This window comes from Rutidosis leptorrhynchoides, chromosome 11 (assembly GCF_046630445.1).
Source record: "Rutidosis leptorrhynchoides isolate AG116_Rl617_1_P2 chromosome 11, CSIRO_AGI_Rlap_v1, whole genome shotgun sequence".
Lineage (NCBI taxonomy): Eukaryota > Viridiplantae > Streptophyta > Magnoliopsida > Asterales > Asteraceae > Rutidosis > Rutidosis leptorrhynchoides.
Window position 1 is genome coordinate 166,312,079 of NC_092343.1, and position 22,507 is coordinate 166,334,585.

At 34.8% G+C, this 22,507-nt stretch overlaps 1 protein-coding gene and 1 long non-coding RNA gene across 3 annotated transcripts; one reads left to right on the forward strand and one right to left on the reverse strand.

Annotated features, from left to right (window-relative positions):
• Positions 1-512: 512 nt before the first annotated feature.
• LOC139876633 (filament-like plant protein 3) lies at positions 513-4,225 on the forward strand. Its single transcript, XM_071863973.1, has 4 exons — positions 513-728; positions 1,858-2,023; positions 2,345-3,783; positions 3,911-4,225. Exons 1-4 carry the CDS (start codon positions 603-605, stop codon positions 4,034-4,036), a joined length of 1,857 nt encoding a protein of 618 aa, XP_071720074.1. The 5' UTR covers positions 513-602; the 3' UTR covers positions 4,037-4,225.
• Positions 4,226-8,028: 3,803 nt separating this feature from the next.
• LOC139876591 (uncharacterized) lies at positions 8,029-22,163 on the reverse strand. 2 transcript variants are annotated; one of them, XR_011768199.1, is made up of 3 exons: positions 21,822-22,163; positions 21,132-21,444; positions 8,029-10,730 (listed from the first exon to the last, which is right to left on the reverse strand). It is a non-coding gene; the product is annotated as an uncharacterized lncRNA (long non-coding RNA). The 2 variants fall into 2 exon arrangements; XR_011768198.1 differs by having other exon boundaries at positions 21,132-21,496.
• Between the last annotated feature and the right edge of the window lie 344 nt (positions 22,164-22,507).

Below are 22,507 nucleotides of genomic sequence, written 5' to 3' on the forward strand. Positions count from 1 at the left end.
TGATTTGGATGTTTGAAATAAAACAAACAACTTTATGTAAAGGATTTGTTTTAGATTTGAAAACGATTTCCTTGATTTGGATGTTTGAAATAAAACAAACAACTTTATGTAAATGATTTGTTTTAGATTTGAAAACGATTTCCTTGATTAGGATGTTTGAAATAAAACAAACAACTTTATGTAAAGGATTTGTTTTAGATTTGAAAACGAAATTAGTTAGTGAAACATCTCCATCGTGGAATAATACTTGTTTTTGGGTGCCTATAAATAGAGACTATCATTTATGAGAATAAGATATACGAAAAACACCTTAATACTCTTATGCAAAAGAGTTCTTGTTTACTGCCAATAACAAGAACTAATCTCTGTCTTATCCCAAAGTGATATTCGTGTAACCCAGGCAATAAGGGTCGAATAATTACTTTCGGAAAGTGATACCACGATTCAGTGATTTATCCGGCTATCGATTATTTTACCCTACACGAAATCTCAATAAAACCTCCAACAAAAAATTTGGTTTGAATGATCAAATTTAGTGAAGAATTTGTAGATGAAGTGTGAGGTTGTGCGTGTGAAAGTAGTGGTGTTTAGTTTGAAAGTTTATGCCGGAAAAGATGGATCGCCGGAGTTGGCTTTGGCGGAGGAAGTCATCGGAGAAGAGCCCCGGAGAAACTGAAAGCTCCGGAGGATCAATTTCTTCAAATTCCGGTAGATTTTTAGATGATCAGGTTTGTTCAACACTTCTACTCATTACATTAATGCAGATGAATCATTGTACTCTACTTTTAAAACCTGAGTAGTGACTATAACCATAATTGCTGATTGTACAACATGGTTTTTCATGACGTGTAAAATGACTTAAAATTTTAAGCTAAAATGACTTTTTTTTAATTCTTTTTAGGGAGATGATCCGTACACCACTAACTTTTAGGGAGATAACCACCGAACAAATTTGGAGCTGTGATGATTAGCCTCTTTTAAAATTGTTAAAATCATATACGAAACTAGAAAGATGTGGAGTAATTGATAGTAAAACATTAAAATCGTATACGTAACTAGGAATTGAGTTGTTTAGTGTTAAGTATGAAGAAAAAAATTGGAAGTTGTGATGATCCTCTTTTATCCCACACCAATAAAGCTCCTAATTTTCTACTCCGTATATCATCAGCCTCTTTTATTCCTTACTAATTGTTTTAGAACACTTTCAATATGAAATCACCGAACCCATCGGATTTGCGCATCCACTTTCATGATTCTAATTCATTGAAGAAGTAGCCATAAATTTTTTGAAGAAACGAGAAGACGGCTATGAAATTGGAGGGCCATAACAAGTTCTTAGGAAGGGTTTTAATTTTAGGGCTAGTATGAAGGGTAAGATTTGATTTTAATTGAGAAAGGGTAGAATAGTCCTAAAATTTAAAGAGGTGGTGTATGGCAAAAAGGAGGTGGTGTACGGATCACCTCCCTTCTTTTTAACATCATGTTAGTCACTGACGGGGTCCACATCGGGATACCATCCACCCGATCATATCCATAACATGTGTCTCATTGGAAAAACACCTTGAGAATCGAACCTTTGACCTTTTGCATCTACCGAATACTAGGATAACCGGTGTACCACTGAGGCAATGCACAAGTAACGGTACCAAAGGGCTTATGATTTAGCGTTATCGAGGTAACTCATCAACCTTGAGGTTGTGAGTTCGAGTCCTGTCATGGACTATTAAATGGGTGTGTGTGTAGTTTAAAAAAACATGGATGTAATTGATTGCCGTTTGTTTAGTTACGTTTGTGGATTGATTATCTCTCGTTAATCATCATTAATCCATCCCATGATGATTCATTTCTTGTGGAAAGGTAAACTCGAATCAACATTCTCATTCGCCGGAAATTACATCGAAAGCCGATACTCAGAGTGAACATAACAATGGCATGATGACGCTATCCGAGGCTCTTATGAGTATTAATGCAAAAGAAGAACTAGTAAAACAGCATGTTAAAGTAGCAGAGGAGGCTGTCTCAGGTATACACCATCACTGCTCTGCCTTTTTTCCACAAGAAATGGGAAAAAAAAATTGACTTTAAAGGTCAAACAGCTACTACTTATATCGAATATTGAAACGCACTGTGAAAGTTTAGCATCAAAATGGTACTGTAACACATTTAGAGTAAGCAAGTATAGTCTTTTAGAAAGCAATCAGTAATTTGTTTGAAAAAGATCAAGTCATTGTTCATTGTTGATTTTGAAGTTAGATTTAGACCACTTGATTTATCCGTTTACTACAACTAACGAACCTTATTCAATTTCAAGTAGTCATTCAAATAACGATTTTGTTTGTTATAGGATGGGAAAAAGCCGAACGAGAAGTCTTGGCTTTAAGGCAACAAGTAGAGTTCCTATCTTCAAAAAACTCTACTCTCGAAGATCGAGTTATTCATCTTGATGGAGCTTTGAAAGAGTGCTTAAGACAACTACGACAAACACGAGAAGAAAAAGACCAATTTGCCCATGATGCTCTCGACAAAAAGTTATCCGAAACCGAAAGTTCTTTGACTTCAACCGATACAGAACTTTATCACAAGCTTGAAATAGTTGAGAAAGAAAACACAGATTTGAAACTCAAGCTTTCATCAATGACTGAAGAGCTCGAATTACGATTTATTGAGAAGGAATTAAGTAACCGAGCCGCAGAGCAAGCTAGTAAACAATATCTTGATAGCGTAAAGAAAGTAGCTAAGTTTGAAGCCGAGTGTCGTAGGTTAAATTCAACTCTTCGTAAAGTCAATAATAGTCAACAAGAAGCTCGTAAAACGCCATATGTGACAAACGGTGAATTTAAGGACATGCATAGATTTGAAAGAAACGAAATGGGTCCCGCTGTGGAGCTCGATCTCATGGATGATTTTCTTGAAATGGAAAGACTTGTGGGAATGCCCAAAAGATTTGAAGATGATAATAAGTTAGAGAAGGTTGAATCGTTGGAGATTATTGTGAAAGATCGTGAAAACGAACTTAAGGCGTCACGAATGTTGATTGAAGAGATTGAATCTAAGTTAGATGTGCGAGAAAACGAGCTTAGGGAATCGAAAGAACGGTTAAAAGAGGTTGAATTGAAGTTGGTGGAGGTTGAAAACGAGCTTATTGTATCAAGAAACCGGCTTGAAGAGGCTGAATCAAATTTGGTTGAGCGCGAAAACGAGCTTAATTCATCAAGAAGCCAGCTTAAAGAAGCTGAATTGAAGTTGGATATGCACGAAAAAGAGGTTAAGACGTATCAGTATCTTCTTGAAGAGTCTGAATCCAAGTTGGCTGCAAATGAGGACGAGCTTAAAGAGACGAAATCAAAGTTGGCTAAGCAAGAAAACGAGCTTAAGGCATCAAGAAAACAGTTTGAAGAAGCTGAATCTAAGTTGGATGAGCAGGAAAACGAGCTTAAATTATCAAGAAAACAGTTACAAGAGGCTGAATCTAAGTTAAAAGCGCGAGAAAATGAGCTTAAGGCATCAAGATATATACTTGAAGAGGCTGAATCCAAGTTGGATGAAACCAAAAAACATTTAGTTATAGCTGAATCGCAATGTGACAAAATGGAAGCTGAACTGCAAATCTTGATTCCGAAAGTTGAATCTTTAGAAAACGTTGTTCAAAAGGAACGAGATTTATCAGTTAAGGCACAAGCCACGTGTCGAGAACTTGAAAATGAGGTATCAAAACTGAAACATGAGTTGGGTGCAAAATCGAGAAACCGAGATGAAGAACACCGATTACTCAGAGTAAAACAGGTGAGTTTGCTAACAAAATTTCCATTTCAAGTTTTTTTTTTTTTTTTTTTTTTTTTTTTTTTTTTTTTTTTTTTCACAAACTTATAAATGACTTACAAAACGAACTTGTTTAATGTGATATGTTTAGGACACGGAGTTAGCAATGGCGGGAAGTAAATTTGCTGAGTGCCAAAAGACAATTGTGTCTCTTAATCGACAGCTACAAATACTTGCAACACTTGATGACTTCTTAATTGACACTGAAGATTCTTAAGGACACTCTAAATCATAATGAATAATAACGATGATTTTGAGCTTTCAACACAATAATTCACTTTTGTTTGGCTTAGAAATAGTACATACACTAAAGGAAGAATAAGCCTGTAAATTTGCGTACATTTGTATGATAATTTTATATAACCGAAAGAATAATCACTTGTACAGTGTTTTTTGAGGATTCATTTCTGTCTAACTAATGGTTAAGTTAGTTCCATTGTCAGTTTATTTGTACGCAGCCAATATATATTTATAGAACAGTTACAAACACTGAATAAACTCATACCGTATACTAACTAAACGATATAGTTAACATGAAGAGAATACTCTCAACTAAAGTGTTGTAGGCGTTTGCCATCCTTTTACAGTTAAAGAGTAACTCCGACTTCTTTTGGTGCCCTTGATGCCGGAATAAATTTCGGGTATGGAAAACTAGATAATGTATGAGAACTGAATAATAACTAAAATACAAATTAGAATGAGTGTTGGAAAAGAGACAAAATGTTTGAATTTTGTGACCATAAAGCAAACTTGAATGATAATTTAAATAATAGGGTTAGCATTAGCATTATTTATTTACACTCCACCAAACTACCTTCATATTATACAACTTAAAAGCTTCATAGTAAATTATAATTGATTGGCCTAGTTAAAGTGATTTTGACACACATGATACATGCATACTATCTACAACACTATTGCAGTGACTGAAATCCTACCATTTTTCACAATTCCTCGTGGTCGTAAAAGTTGACCAATTAGTCAGAATTTTAAAGATGTCTGAACCGAAAGGCCGAGTCGGTCAAAAGTCGCCGGTCAAACAGTCAAAATTCGGAGTTAGCGTCTGAGTCATAATTTAGTCGGTCAAAGTTAATCAAAACAGTCTAAGTCAAAATTGGTCAACCTACAAGGTCCTAACAATTTCTATGGTTACAAAACAACTTAATCTATCATTTCAACATAAGACTGTAGCTTATAATATCAGTTTCAATCATATAACCTACTCCCAGTACATGAGATTTTGAGTGATTGGTATGTAGCTATCACTTGGATGTTACTTGAATTTAAACCATAAAGATATTCATAATTGACAATAGCTAAAGGGATTTTGGTTATCGAATCATTCTCACCCACCTACCAAATCGATAGTGATACGGTGTCTAGATTATAGGTAGCTAGCTATTTATATGTTCCCAAACATTCTAGTTCAAATGGTTAGTTAGGTTAACTGTGGTTCTACATTCCTTAAACTATTTGTAACGGTACCAAGTGACGGCGTCACTTGGTGATGTGGCGGAGAAGAAACACCAAAATCCGGCGTAACAGGGGTCACTTGTGGTGTTTCTTTGGTGTCAGTTGGAAAGTGACGGGAGAAGAAACATGTGTTTCTTGCTTTTTTATTTTTTATTAATTTAAAAATATTATTTTTATCCCCTTTTAATACTTAACTCAAAAAAGAAACATGTCTTAATCATCAAAAAAGTACAAAAAGCAAGAAACACGAGCAAAAAACGCCCCCAACGTTACAAATGGTCTTATATAGCATCAATAAGTTTAAGAGCAAGAGTAGTGTATTACCACAAGTAAATAAGCTCAAAAAGTAACGATTTTTTTTTTCAAAAGTTGCTAATTCATTTTGTTATGAAATTTTTTTTTTTTTTCAAAAGTTGGTTAATGATAATTATAGCTATTTAATCACATTTAACAAGCTAACTTGTTACAGCAGCAGCAGCAAAACTTAATTCCACAAAAGTGTGGTATGGTGAGGTAAGATTTAGACAATCCTTCACCTATCATTGAATAAAGATTATTCATTTCTCCACATAGAGTGAAAACACCATAAGAGTAGAAAAAATCATTCCTCTCGATATTCTTTAGATAGAGAGATTGATTCCAAATCAACCTCCGGCCAATAAGTAGGTTAAAGAAAAATGTGAGACGTCATGAAAATGGTAGAATCAAATTTCTGTAGGTTTTAAACATGCCTGAAGTTCAATTTAGACTCTAAGCGGCAGCCAAGTCGCCAATAAATCTACGCTTGTTGTTGACTCGATTAATAGAGCCATTATCACCCAATAAGTACCCATTCTGACCCAAAGACATATCTTAACCTGCCCAAAGACATAACTTAACCTGCCCAATTTCATACCTCCCGTTATTATCTATTTCTATTATAGTATTATATGACATACGAAAATATGCATGTAACATTAAACACAGAGAAATTATAAATTCAAAATATTTGAATGTCGTACAAACACAAGTCTGTGACTAGTTAAGAAAATTGTTGAGCTCAGTTTACATAGTCTTAAAGTTGTTCAACTTGGTCTCATATTCTACACTAACGCAAGAAAGTAAGCCATTTTTTAATCTACCCAACATAAATACAAACAAAAGATCCTAAGGACAAAGTACTAGACAAGTTACCAGATAAGATTAAAAGTGCACCAATACCTTGATATAACATCATATAGTTTGCCCAACTACAGTTGGTTTCACTTACTGGTATTAACTTGACGAGATATAATTTTATTAGATAGCTGAATAAGTTCAAGTTCTCTGTCAAATACTCAAATTGCATATATTCGGTCAAATGGGGAAGTGTCAAATGGCTGGAAGAGGGTCGAGTTTCATTCTATATATTCACGTAAAGAACCGCATAAATTGTTTTAAATAAAAAACATGGACTATAAACAAATTTTGTTTATACATCTGCAAATATAAATATCGAATTATTCATTATTTTCATAAAATCATTACAAACGTATGTTTTACTAAACAATTGAATCATTCAACCTGATATTGTTTTATCCTTTTTTTTTCTTTCTCGGCGAAATATGAACAAAAACCTGTAAGTAGACACATAAGGTATGTGAATTAGTAATCTGTTAGTGGAAAATGTTACTCTACAAAGGAATATACATGATAAAAAATTATGTGACTTCATTAATCAACCTTAAGCCTATTGTTCAAAAGAGTCAGTGGCCAAATTTAATACTCTCACTAACTCCTTGTTATCAGTAGATCCTCCAAAATTCAGTTATGTAGTTGCCACACAACCTTCATTCACAGTTAGTTCTATAATTGTATTAACATTTGAGATCATATCAACAAGAGCAAAATATATACTGTTGATGAATACTATCCTCATTGTATGTGCATTTATAATCATCAAAATCATATATTATATAGACGGGGATTCGTACGTGGGTGTTCCACGGAAGACGACTGAGACTCAAATTCAGGAACAGTATGAACAATCGAATTAGAAAGCCTGTCAGATAAATAGCATAAAAAGCAATGAGTTAGACGGTACTAAAAATATACAAAGTCATAAACAATGGTACAACGTCTACTTATTCACTTGCCTTTTGTGGCAAAACAGAGTGGGAAAATTACATATACGCACCTTCACTACGAACAGCCATAGAACCCTCAAAGGATGGTTTGTAGCAGTTGAGTGACTTTAATTTAACTGAATTCGAACGGTTGCTGATAAGAGACAACAGAAGTTCAAAAAGTGCGTAATAGATATATCAACAACACGTTAGTCAGCCATAGAACCCTCAAAGGATGGTTTGTAGCAGTTGAGTGACTTTAATTTAACTGAATTCGAACGGTTGCTGATAAGAGACAACAGAAGTTCAAAAAGTGCGTAATAGATATATCAACAACACGTTAGTCAGTTTTGATACAATAAAAAGCAGTTGTTGAGTGTTTAATTAACTCTAATAATTTAAAAGCACATAAATTTATACCTTACTATCTGATAATCAATAATCAATTTTTATGCACCTACTATGGACCCGATTATCTTATACCTGTAGAAAATTATATAGAATTATAGCAAAAAGGGTTCTTCTTAAACTAACGGTTCACCTCAAAAGGAGCAGTAACTTTTGCAGCTACATTTATCAACAATGAATAAAAATGACAGCAAAAACGCATCCACATGATTTAAACTTGAATTCGATCATCATTATCATTATCATTATCATATAAATTAAACAAAAATGGATAAACAAACATAAAACACAAATCAGTATATAAAAAATAGTCGCTAAAATTAGTGAATTTACAGGAAAAATTCTTGCTATGTCGATTTTAGAAACCTCAAAAGACGGTGAAGTGTGTCGGTGGCAACAACAGCAGCGGTGGAGGATATAGTAACGGTAGTGGTAGCAGAACCAGCGGTAGTGCCATGACGATGACATTAAGCACAAAATTCAATCAACCTTCAAAAATCTTTCAACTTCCAAATACCTAACATCAAGCAATACAAACTTGTTGTAATCAGTGATGCAATTCGCCAACCGCAAGGGTAAGCCATCCAGGGAAAACGGCATTTTCATGTCTGATCCTACCCGCTATATCTGGAAAGGTCACTCGATTCATCCAATTGCCATCAATGATATGGAATCTATAGACTTCACGACTCGTATATCATTAAAATTATTAGCGTTACACAAAAAACTTATGTATAACACATCTTTAGTTTCTTTGATCGCGATGCCGCCAAAATCGGTGAGGGAACCAGTATTCTCATGTCCCATAGTAACTCAATCATACCGAGTTCCATCCTAAAGTTTGATGAACGAAAAGTGCGCATATCAATTAAATGTTCTCAAATTGTTTGAAATAAATGACAAATGACCCCAAAAAGTAACAACTATATAGCCAATCAGGTTCTAAATTGTTCATCATCGGGATCATCATCAGCAAATTTTATTGCATTTATTTCTTGTTCTAACTGGTCAAAAGTAATAAGGATTACCTTGAAGTGGGGAGTTACTCCCACATAAAACATTGTTGAAAACACATTGTTAGGGTTCAATTAGTTTTCCACATGGTTCACAACAAAAGGAAGGATTATATTTTTTGGCTGACCAACTTCAGGTACGACACCATGGGCTTGGATCCTCAAATTTACGTGTTACCAACCGCCAACAACCATATTAAATTCAAAATAAACTATTTGACTATTTACTAGCTTCGAGTATCTAATGACATTACCTTTACCTTCAACATGAGTACAAAATCATTCATGGATGAATCATCTGGATTATTCAGGCGTAGCTCTACGTAGCGAAGATTCAAATTAACGAAGTTAAACACCAAAAATACCATACAGCCCTCAATCTTCGTGCCAATATTCTCCATCATCTGTCTGGTGATTAATCCTTCGATTATCAATAAATATGATTCCTTAAACCATCGTACCAACATCATTTACAGAAAAAGTAAAAGCCTACGTTAAATTACAAGTTATGGGTCGAGCATTGAAATTTCGAATAAAATCCGCGTCATGTTGAATCAACCTATAATAAGGTCTCAAATATGACATTGAATACATGTCCATGACGTCCAAAACCATTCTATGGAATATCCTTTCAATGTCATGGAAATGAAATTATGGAAATGATATTCTATAGATTGGATCCGGACGTCTTGGACATGTATTCAATGTCATGTTTGAGACTTTATCACAGGATAATTCAATATGATGAAGCTTTTATTCGAAATTTCAATACTCGACCCGTAACTCTTAATTTAACGTAGGCTTTACTTTTTCCGTAAATGATGTTGGTGTGATGGTTTACGGACTCAAATTTGTTGATAATCGAAGAATTAATTGTCGGGTAGATGATGGTGAAGATTGACTCGAATACTGGAGGGTCGTATGGTATTTTAGTGTTTAACTTCGTCAACTTGAATGCTCGCTACGCGGAGCTACACCCCAACATTCCAGATGATCCGTTCATGAATGATATTGTGCTTATGTTTAATGTTGAAGGTGATGTGATGCATATCTGTATGATCCAGGTGGACTTTGTATTATCAATAAGACGGGTTGCAAGATTATTGGGCCGAATATACGAATCAAAATATGGATTATAATAATGATGGGCTTATGGATCATAATAGGTGGCTTGGAAAATTACGTGTGGGATAAGGCTAGGAAGAGGTCACCAGGTTGATTTAATAGATGACAAGAATTGTTCTATTTTTAAGTTTATCTAATTACGGAGTAATTAGTTATATTTGAGTAATTAGTTATATTCGTGTTTATCCGTATTCTTTATTTATAAGGCTGGTGAATGTTCTTGCCTAGTCAGCTTTGTTATATTGAATAATGTAAAGATCGTGGCCAAACAGAATTAACGATCAAAGAAACAGAAGACGTGTTATACATAATTTTTTTGTATAACGCTAATAATTTTAGTGATGGTACGAGTCGTGAAGTCTACATATTCTGTATCATATTGATGACATTGGATGAATCGAGTCATCATTCCAGCTATAGCGGGTGGGATTAAGCATGAAAATATCATTTTCCCTGGACGGCTTACCATTGTGGTTGGCGAATTGCATCACTGATTACAACAAGTTTGTATTGCTTGCTGTTAGGTATTTGTTTGTATTGCTTGCTGTTAGGTATTTGAAAGTTGAAAGACTTTTGAAGCTTAAAATTTTTTTAAAGTTTGAATGATTAGGTCTAAAAGTACCTGCAAGTAAGAACTTAGAATGTTATTGGAGAGATGGAAGAGGTATGGAGTCTACAGTATTTCCAAGGCTCAGTAGCCAATACGAAGCTCATTGTCGTTGGTTCAATCATTGAAATCAATGAAATCTCGAAATAAGTCTCATTTCACCATTAGGGAGAATCCACTTTATGCCAAATATACCAAAACCTATTCCCATACCATTCCATTTGATTATATATACAATAAGATGTTTATCGATTTGATCATGATTTTGGATTAACTTCATCACATTCAGTTTGTTGTTATCGATTTTATGTATTTAATCTCAGTGTTGATTTCATGGATTTAGAATCTCGTAATACAATTATTGTTTATGATTGTATGTTTTGGAGTAGTTAAAGTCGATGACACAAATTTCTAACTAAACTCTCATACAACTTTTCTTTGTTTGTGTTGCCCTCCTAGTGTTTGATGAAGTGGCTATGTAAACAATACGGATGCAACATCTACATGTGGGGTTTACACGGCCTCACTCTTGACTTTTTGTATGCTTAAACAAAAATGGATACGGTAAAGGGCATCATGGCTAATGTACTTTAGTGCTATTTCATGTCTTCCTACATATCGAAAATTTAGAGATTATGCAAACGCCATTAATTTGTCTGGTACATTACATGATACAAGAAGATTCTTCCTGAGATATAAGAGCATTTTGAAAAAGTAGTATTAAGTTTAACATCTGATGAATATTTGTATATTCGGGGTAAATTTTGAAAAGTGTTGTGTTGTTTTAGGTGGTGCAGATTAGCATCTTTGAATGGATGAAAATTAGGGGTGGTCAGTACTTGGTTTGAAACCGTTTAACCCGAAAACCAAACCGGAATCAAACAGAAAAAAAACCAAAACCGAATTTGAAAAACGGTTTTCGGATCGAGTAAAACCGAAAACCGATTTTGAATTCGGTTTTTGGTTCAGTTTTCGATTTTGAGAATTCTGAATTCTGTTAAACCGAAAACCGAATTCAAAACCGAAATCAAAAATTTTAATATATAATTTGTATATTTATGTTTTAATGTCATTATATTTTGAGATCTAATCATCTAAATAGGTTCTCACCTATATGACGATTATGTGGCCTATATTATATTTATGTTACTCAAATTATTATGTTCATGTTCTTAATAACGGAAGTAGTAAATGTCACAATTAATTTGTAATATTGATAAATCATCGAATTCTAGATTATTTAATAGTACGTCACTGTTTTAGGTTGTAAATAACTAAGACATCAGTAACGCCACAATTAAACTACCACGATTTTGAATTTTCACAATTTTTGGTTTTAACCGAAACCGAACCGAATTCGATTTCGGTTTTCGGTTTCGGTTGAGTTTTCATTTTGAATTCGGTTTTCGGTTCAGTTTTGCCCGAAAAAAAAAATCAAAACCGAATACACCGAACAAACCGAAAACCCAACCGATGAACACCCCTAATGAAAACACTTCAAACCGGTGGATTTATGCTTTAAATGAATGTAGATGTTTTTTGGTTGGTACTTTTTTTTTGTTGCCCTCAATAATTGTTGAAGGTATTTCGTATGCCCGAGAGACATATTAAATTAACGTGGCTAACATGTTATGATCCAAGTCGGGTCATACCCAATAACAAACTTACCAACACTTTATATGTATTTAATCTTAACGACTGGATCGTTGAATAAATACGCGACACTTGAACTTTAGAAAATCGGTTTTCTGAAATGTTATTGCTTGAAATAAATTATTTGGATAATTTGTATTTAATTATTTATAGGTTTAAATAATTATGTTGTGTTATATTTTATAAGATTGGTTTATAAAATATATGACTTAACAAATGCACATTGTATATATACAACAAGTCTTATAAAATATAAGCTTGGTTATAAAATATACATGTGCAGATTTTGGGGTTTCAAGGAGTCACCCCATGCTTGTTTTGTCACTTTTAAGACAACACAATTCCTTAGGCACATGCTTAAGAGGTTAACCAAGGTTTTGACCAAAAGATACAAGCAATACACTTAAAAATAAGCAAGAAAAAAACTGCACACTCCTCTCTTTGTAGCTGAAACAGCCGTGGGTTTACAAGGGGAAAAAGAGGTTCATTTTTCTTTGAGCAAGCTTAATTTCAAGTGTTGATTAAATCCTAACCAAAGTACAAAGTGTTGGTGATAAGTTTGGGGTATAACAACTTGAGGTTTCACACTTTTGGAGCTCCATTCATCATCATCATCTTCATCATTTACTAGCAAGCTTGGAGTAGGTATAATCTCTTTACTTGCTTGTAGTTTGTAAGTATATATCACAACTTGATCCTAATTGGGATTTAACTTTAATTGGTTAAAGTTTAACAAGTCTAAAATTGGTAATTAACATGCTTCCGCTTTCTTAATTCTTAAAATGGTTTAAGTATATTATGAACTTGTTAAATCCCAACAATGGTATCTAGAGCCGAAGTTGTTGAAATATGCTTCGAGATGGTTATTAAACCCACTATAATTTTGCATTCTATGAACATGCATGAAGTAGAATGTAAAATTTTCGGTTTTGGGTGGTTGTCATTTTGGCCAAAATCACTTGTGATTCTGCATTCTGTACTGCCAATCACTTGTGATTCTGTACTGCCAATCACTTGTGATTCTGTACTGCCAATCACTTGTGATTCTGTGTTGCCGATCACTTGTGATTCTGTATTGCCAATCACTTGTGATTCTGTGTTGCAGATCACTTGTGATTCTGTGTTTCCAATCACTTGTGATTCTGTATTGCCTATCACTTATGTTGATGATGTTCACAATCTAAGCCTTGACCTTGTGTTTGGTTGCATGCATGGTTGATTGATATTTATTCAATTGGTTTGTAATAATATTTATTCATTTGGCATGTAATAATTCATTTGGTTATGTAATTTATTTTATATTTGGTATGTAAAATAGATTAGGTTGTAATTTCATTTTTTTAGACAAAATGTATTAGGATATATTTTGTAAAATGATGAAGAATGATGAAGACTTGAAGAACACATGAAGAAGCATTTGGATGCAAGGTTAAGTGGGAGATTTGAAATCTCCTACTTTGTGTAATTACCCCTTATCCGGTGGCATTTGTTTTCGGCTAAACAAATGTCTACCAAAATGGCTTGATTGTGAACATATTTGTTTTGCATGCATGGTTGTTTATTGTATGATTGTGGATTGTATGTTTGTATGCTACAAGTTAATCACACAAGTTAACAACAAGCAAAATGGAAATTTAATTGGTTAAATTATACATTAATTAACGACATGCAAAACGACAATTTAATTGGTTGAATTAAAAATGGCTAAAAGGACATTAATAAACGGTTATTAAGATCATGATTAGGATCATATATATAAAATGGTTTATAGACATGAAATTGGCTTTTCATAATGAACTATACACCAAATGCATGTTGGTGTATGGCAAATGTTTTCTTAAACTAGAATTTATGAAAACTTAAAATCCCTTAACTAAAACAAGGTAAACAAGTTAAACGCCATCCTTTTGTGAAAACACTTAGACATATTAGGAATCTCTTGATGGGATAAAGGTCACCTAACCGTCATGAGTGAACTAATATGAATAAGGTACACTTCGCATACATGTGGAATAAAGGTCACCTAACCACTTGTATGTTAAGTCTACATGTTTACACAAGTAGGACGACTTGATTTAGGAATCATGAACTTAGGGTCACCGAAGCATGAGGAACAAATAGGCGTTGATGGGATAAATATGCCATGCAAAAGGATTGCATGATCTCATAACTTAGAAGTTGCAAAAGGATTGCAATTGTCACATAAATGACTACCTAGCTAAATCAAATAACGGGATAAAGGTCACCTAACCGAAATTTGATTTACCGTTGGATTCTAAGATTTAATAAAACAATTAAAAATAAAAGGGTATTGTTTATTAAATTTAAAATCGATACTTAAAAGGACTTTGTTAAATTTTGTAGATGGCCGCAAATAACAACAACATGCAAAATGCACCACTTAACCTAAACAACCTATCATTAAGGTCTCTCCTCGAGAAAGACAAACTCAACCATACGAACTTTATGGATTGGTTCCGTAATCTTAGGATTGTCCTCAAACTTGAGGACAAAGCGTATGTGTTGGAGGACCCTATTCCCGACCAACCGGATGAGGAAGATATAGAGGGCATGGCTTATTATGACAAGTATTGCGCCGATTCGGTGCAAGTCGCTTGTCTAATGCTTGGGACTATGATACCCGAAATCCAAAAGGATTTCGAACATCATAGTGCATATGACATGATTACGCAATTGAAGGAGATGTTCCTTCAACAAGCACGTGTCGAGCGCTTCGAAACGGTTCGAGCGCTACATGCATGTCGTATGGATGACACCCAATCCGTCTCCTCTTATGTCCTCAAAATGAAGAGCCTTATTGATCGTGCTAACCGTCTTAACCTAAACATATCAAATGAGTTAGCCACCGATCTTATCCTTAATTCCCTATCAAAAAGGTTTGATCAATTTGTAATTAATTACAATATGAATGGGATGGATAAGAGCATAGGTGAGCTTCACGGTATGCTTAGAACGGCGGAAACTAGCATGGGTAAAAGGGCTTTACCCGTGTTAGCAATCGATCAAGGTGGGTCCAAAGGTAACACCTCTAAGCCAAAGGTGGCTAAGAGAAAAGGACCCGCCTATCAAGGCAAAGGGAAGGGAAAGATGGTTACCCCAACCATCAACAAGGCCAAGAAGCAAAAGGTCACCGAGAAGGCAAACCCCAAGGAAGACCCATGTTTCGGTTGCGGTGAGATGGGTCATTGGAAACGAAACTGTCCGGTCTACCTTAAGGAGTTGAAGGACAAGAGGGATGCAGGGCAAACCTCAGGTAATATATATATGGTATATATAGAGCTAAGTATTACTTCCTCTAATACATGGGTATTAGACACTGGATGTGGAACTCATATCTGCAATTCTTTGCAGGGGTTCAAAAGAAGTGATCATAAGGAGGGAACATCAAGTCTCTATATGGGCAATGGTGCAAAGGTGCATGTTAAAGCTCAAGGAGATTTTATTTTGAAGCTTCCAAGCGGATTGGAACTTATTTTAGAAAATGTTTTGTATGCTCCGGATTTGTGTAGAAACATTATTTCTATTTCTCGCTTAAAACAATGTGGTTACGTTGTTAATTTTATTGATGATGATATTCATGTTTCTAAAGATAATGTATTCTATTTCAAGGCTTCGCCTTCAAATGGAATTTATGAATTGGTTCATGATGACACATCATCTAGTAGCTCAATGTACCATACAAGCACCAAGAAACTCAAAAGGGATTTGAGTGATTCCTACTTATGGCATTGTCGCCTTGGTCACATAAACAAGAACCGAATACATACACTTCAAAAGAATGGACTTTTGAAATCAAATGAAATGGATTCGTTTGAAGTATGTGAATCTTGTTTACAAGGCAAGATGACTAAAGCACCTTTCAAAGGGACTTATGAAAGGGCTAAAGATTTATTGGGATTAATACATTCGGATGTATGTGGACCCTTTAAACCCATGACTAGGAAAGGTGAAAGATACTTTGTTACTTTCATTGATGACTTTAGTCGTTTCGGATATGTCTACTTATTAAGACACAAGGACGAAACGTTTGAAGCATTCAAAGAATATCAAAACGAAGTACAAAATCAACTCAATAAGACAATTAAGGTACTACGTACCGATAGAGGAGGTGAATACCTAAGCGATGCCTTCCAAGATCATCTTAGGAGTTGTGGGATTATCTCACAACTTACTCCACCCGGAACACCCCAACTTAATGGAGTTTCCGAAAGGAGGAACCGAACCCTAATGGATATGGTTCGATCTATGATGGCAAGAAGCTCGTTGCCTCTATCATTTTGGGGTTATTGTCTAAGCTCCGCGGCTCGTATTTTAAATATGGCCCCAACCAAGAAGGTGGAACGAACTCCTCATGAGATGTGGTTTGGAAAACCTCCTTCTCTTTCATACTTGAAAGTATGGGGATGTGAAGCTTATCCTAAGCGTTATGTAGCAAATAAGCTACATGCTCGATCCACAAAGTGTATCTTCATAGGATATCCCAAAGATGACATGGGATATTACTTCTATGATCCATCCGAGCAAACCGTATTTGTTGCTCGGAAAGCGGAATTCCTTGAAACCAAGTTCCTTATGGAAGGTGATGGTGAAAGGAAGATAGATCTTGTAGAGGTACAAGATCAAGCCGATGATACACAATTGGTTAACACTAGTACTCAACATGAGGATGTTGAAAATGATCAAGTGGATGATCAAGGTACACAAGACGTTCGAAGATCTAGTAGGATTAGTAATCCTCCCGAGAGATATGGGTTTCTCGTGGAAGGTTGCTATACGGTTGATTTGGATGAACCGACAAACTACAAAGATGCTTTATCAAGAATTGATAAAGATAAATGGCAGGAAGCCATGAACGCCGAGATGCAATCCATGTATGAAAACCAAGTTTGGGAACTTGTTGTGCAACCTCCTAGCTCCAAGCTAGTTGATTGCAAATGGCTTTTCAAGAAGAAAACCGACATACATGGAAACTTGGATACATACAAAGCTAGACTTGTAGCAAAAGGTTTCACTCAAACTCAAGGGGTTGATTATGATGAAACTTTCTCGCCAGTGGCAATGCTAAAGTCTATTAGGATATTATTTGCCATTGCTGCTCACTATGACTATGAAATATGGCAAATGGATGTCAAAACCGCTTTCCTAAATGGATATCTTGAGGAAGATGTCTATATGGTACAGCCCGAAGGTTTTGTTGATCCGAAAAATCCTAAAAAGGTATGCAAGTTGAAGAAATCAATCTACGGATTGAAACAAGCATCTAGAATGTGGAATCATCGCTTTAATGAAGAGGCAAAGAAATTTGGCTTCATTAAAAATGGCGATGAAGCTTGTGTGTACAAGAAGGCTAGTGGGAGCTCTATAATGTTCCTTGTGCTATATGTGGATGATATATTATTATTTGGGAATGATATTACCACAATGCAAGGAGTCAAAACTTGGCTAAAGAGTTGCTTCTCCATTAAGGATCTTGGAGACGCACAATACATATTGGGGATAGGGATCTATAGGAATAGATCCAAGAGATTGATAGGTTTAAATCAAAATACATACATTGATAAAATCTTGAAAAGGTTCAAGATGGAAAACTCTAAGAAAGGTTTGGTACCTATTCAAAGAGGAACCGTTCTCAATTCATCTCAGTGTCCTACCACGAAAGATGAACAAGAGAGAATGAAGAAAGTCCCATACGCATCTGCTATTGGGTCTATCATGTATGCGATGATATGTACTAGACCGGATGTGTCATGCGCTCTAAGCTTGACAAGTAGATACCAGAATAACCCAGGAAACAGTCATTGGATTGCTGTTAAAAGTATATTGAAATACCTTAGGAGAACTAAGGATATGTTTCTAATATATGGGTCTGGTGAGGAGGAACTCGCCGTAAAAGGTTACGTGGACGCGAGTTTCCAAACTGATCGAGATGACTCTCGATCACAATCCGGTTATGTCTTCATGTTAAATGGTGGTGCGGTCTCTTGGAAGAGTTCGAAACAGGAGGTTGTTGCGTTTTCCACTACAGAGTCGGAGTACATTGCCGCCTCACTGGCAGCTCAGGAAGCTGCATGGATGAAGAAATTCATCGACGACTTAGGAGTGGTCCCTTCCATTCAGGACCCTCTTGAGATCTTTTGTGACAACGAGGGTGCGATTGCTCAAATCAAGGAACCTCGTGCTCATCAAAAGACTCGTCACATTGAGCGGAGATTCAACTACATCAGGGATGAGGTTGAAAAGGGAAAGATATGTATTCACAAAGTTCACACATATCATAATGTTGCGGATCCACTCACGAAGCTTTTACATGGGCCAAAACATGATGGACATGTTTGTGCGTTAGGGCTTCGATATTCTAGTGATTGGAATTGATCTACTTTATGTATTGTAACGGAACGAATTAGTTCAAACTCATTAATATAATTATGGTATTAATTTAATTATGAGTCATGTTCCAATTTAGCATATTTCATCCATGAATAAACTATTATTCTAAATTCTGTAGTTGATCACATTTGTGGGAACAAATGTGAGGTTTAGACTATTATGAACTCGGATTGGTATACATTCATAGGTTGAATGTGGGGCAAGGTTGCAACCAAGGTTCATAGATATTTTTGGGAAACAAATATTGGAAGACCCGCTCTCAAGAATTACTGTATAGAACTTTTGTGGTTGATCACATGTAATCTTGAGTAAAGGAGAATATCATTGTATCCTCTGACCTGAGATACATATTGAGTTCTGACATTCACCGAGTATTATGCCTTGATTCTTTCCTTCGCTATTCTGAAACATGGTAGTACATAAGGAAGAACTCAGGTATATTACAAAGTGTATATCTAGGACGTATGTAGTCAAGATGGAATTTGTCCCTCTTATTCGTTGAGAGTCAGATGTCTAAGGCCTGAAAAGTTAAATCTATAAGAGAGTGATCACTCTGTATCTCTTGGATTTAACATGACATCTAGGACGAAAGGAAATAATGAAAGATTCACCTAATCATATTCGAAATGGGAACTCGAAAGGGATGATGTTATTGAATGGCACAAAGTCATAACATATTAGGGGTGATGGACGGTGTGTTAGGCTGTATCCATCACTTGCATTAATTTCTTATGTTTCTCGTGCAAGTGGGAGATTGAAGGTATTTCGTATGCCCGAGAGACATATTAAATTAACGTGGCTAACATGTTATGATCCAAGTCGGGTCATACCCAATAACAAACTTACCAACACTTTATATGTATTTAATCTTAACGACTGGATCGTTGAATAAATACGCGACACTTGAACTTTAGAAAATCGGTTTTCTGAAATGTTATTGCTTGAAATAAATTATTTGGATAATTTGTATTTAATTATTTATAGGTTTAAATAATTATGTTGTGTTATATTTTATAAGATTGGTTTATAAAATATATGACTTAACAAATGCACATTGTATATATACAACAAGTCTTATAAAATATAAGCTTGGTTATAAAATATACATGTGCAGATTTTGGGGTTTCAAGGAGTCACCCCATGCTTGTTTTGTCACTTTTAAGACAACACAATTCCTTAGGCACATGCTTAAGAGGTTAACCAAGGTTTTGACCAAAAGATACAAGCAATACACTTAAAAATAAGCAAGAAAAAAACTGCACACTCCTCTCTTTGTAGCTGAAACAGCCGTGGGTTTACAAGGGGAAAAAGAGGTTCATTTTTCTTTGAGCAAGCTTAATTTCAAGTGTTGATTAAATCCTAACCAAAGTACAAAGTGTTGGTGATAAGTTTGGGGTATAACAACTTGAGGTTTCACACTTTTGGAGCTCCATTCATCATCATCATCTTCATCATTTACTAGCAAGCTTGGAGTAGGTATAATCTCTTTACTTGCTTGTAGTTTGTAAGTATATATCACAACTTGATCTTAATTGGGATTTAACTTTAATTGGTTAAAGTTTAACAAGTCTAAAATTGGTAATTAACATGCTTCCGCTTTCTTAATTCTTAAAATGGTTTAAGTATATTATGAACTTGTTAAATCCCAACAATTGTTTTATCCGTTTACGATGAATATGATCTTTATAAAGACAGCTTGGATGATGAATTTTTTAGATGTGTTATTTTTATCACTAGCAGCCACAAAGTACTATTCTTTATTTTGAATATGATCTTTATAAAGACAGCTTGGATGATGAATTTTTTAGATGTGTTATTTTTATCACTAGCAGCCACAAAGTACTATTCTTTATTTTTACAGGTTTAACATTTATTTTTATAACTAAACATGTTTGACTTTCTTTTTAAGTCCAAACTAAGCTTGAAATATGATCATGAGAATGTGAATGCAGTTTTAGGTTTGTGAATTATAATTTAAATTTGAAGAAAAAAAATAAAAAATTGGTGCTTGTAGTATATCACGTTGAAATGGAGACTACAATTTATTCAAGTTGCATCTATCCATGTAATACAAGGTGGCCAGTATAATTGATTTAGATTGCATTTTGAAATTACATTGAGTTTAAGGGTTGTAAATTTGGAGTACTACTACTCAAATTTGTGGTACGGGTCATAATCGTGACCCATTGTGACCGGTAGTTCAAATAGTGCTCGAATAAATGAGATTTCAAAGTGTGTGTATTTTAAGACTATTTGTTAATTGTTAATAGTATTAGCTACACAAGAATAGTATGGAAAATTGGTTAAGTTTCTTAAGTATGTCTACGTTTTGTATATTGATTTTTTATTCGAGGTTAATAGGAGTAACACTTGATTAGAATATGATTATTATCTGATAAAAATAATATAATTCAATATATCTGTTATTTTTCTAAAACAAAATTTTTAAATAAGCCCGTGATTTCATGGGTCATTTAACTAGTAAGTACGTTTGTTTATAAGAAATGATCGAATGAAATTATGAGGTAGAAATTAACTTACCCATATTACATATGAAACCACCCGAGTACCGATTAGAGTATAGCGCTCAAATTGCAGTGCCTTTTCGTTTTTAAGTTGACAAAATTAAGCGGTTCGTCCCTTGACTTATACCCAAATTTCACCCCTCATCCCTAAACCTTTTTTTCTAAGCTCCTCCTTGTGGTTGTAATAATTAACGCCGAACATCCCTCGGTCTAATGACCGTCTAAATTTTCTGTTAAACTGAAGCATGTGTGTCATTTTATTCTCGTTCTTCCCTTTTCCACTTCATCTCCACTTTCCTTCTCCTTGGTTCATCTCAAAATCATAAACCCTAATATCACCACAAACACTTTCTTCACTCAAATCCGATGAAATCAAATTCCCTATCAAAATAAAAACACACACACACACATACACACTAATTAACTCACTTTATCTTTACTCAATGGAAACAAGGAACAAGCCCTTGACCTAAAACTTAGAAGCTAAATATATTTTCTCTTCCATGACTCCCTTCAATCCAACATTACACAATCAAAATCAGACCCATGATTGACAAACTTTACTTGTTTCAATTTATCAATTTTATTAACCATCAATCTAGTACCACCATGTTCACAAAATACAGAGATACAAAATACAAAATCAACACTAAATACCCGTACTAACGTGCCAAATGAACCATCTTTCCATTGCAAAACTAAATACCTGTACCAACATCGCCGGAGATTAAAGAAGATGGCCGGAATACATAAACTCCGAAGATGGTTTTTCTTTCCAGATCCCGTGAAGAGCTGCTGCTCCGGGAAGGTTGTTTCAGGTGTCGTCACAACTTCGATCCACACCAGCTATTTTTCAGAGATAACGGAGGTACGATTTACAACGGTGAAGGGCAGCTGTTGCGATTTTTGGGATTTGTTGGGCAGAAAACGAGTTTGAGAGGGTGGTCTTTGAAAAGATAACATACTTTGTTTCATGTTCTTCAGATTAACGCGAAACATGTTCTTCAGATTTAGGTTTTTTTTTTTTTTTTTTCAGATTTGGAGTTTCTCAAGGTTTCTCAAGGTTTCTCAAGTAATAGTATGAGTTTCATCACCAATTTAAAATTAAATGCCATCTGAAGTAGTAGTTGGTAGATTTGGTTCATAGATTTGGTTCATGTTTTTGTTTATTGTGTAGATCAAGAGGTACTCGGGGGAAGGGCGAAGCAAAAATTTTTTTTTTTTTTTTTGAAAAAACTTTTTTCACAAACATTATAGATGAGATGAAAATATGAATATTTAGTAGAGACACTTTGTGATAAATGTTTTTATTTTGGCGGGAAAACGCTTGAAGAAGTAATATATAACAATTATCGTGTTTTTCGAGCCTATTTTGAGGTTTTAGCTATTGGG

What these genes read in the sequence shown, in the direction of transcription:
- LOC139876633 (XM_071863973.1), top strand. Translation starts at nt 603, where the DNA reads ATGCCGGAAAAGATGGATCGCCGGAGTTGGCTTTGGCGGAGGAAGTCA. An exon ending in GTAGATTTTTAGATGATCAG is followed by an intron (nt 729 to 1,857) that starts GTTTGTTCAACA and finishes TCTTGTGGAAAG; the next exon opens with GTAAACTCGAATCAACATTC. An exon ending in GATTACTCAGAGTAAAACAG is followed by an intron (nt 3,784 to 3,910) that starts GTGAGTTTGCTA and finishes TGATATGTTTAG; the next exon opens with GACACGGAGTTAGCAATGGC.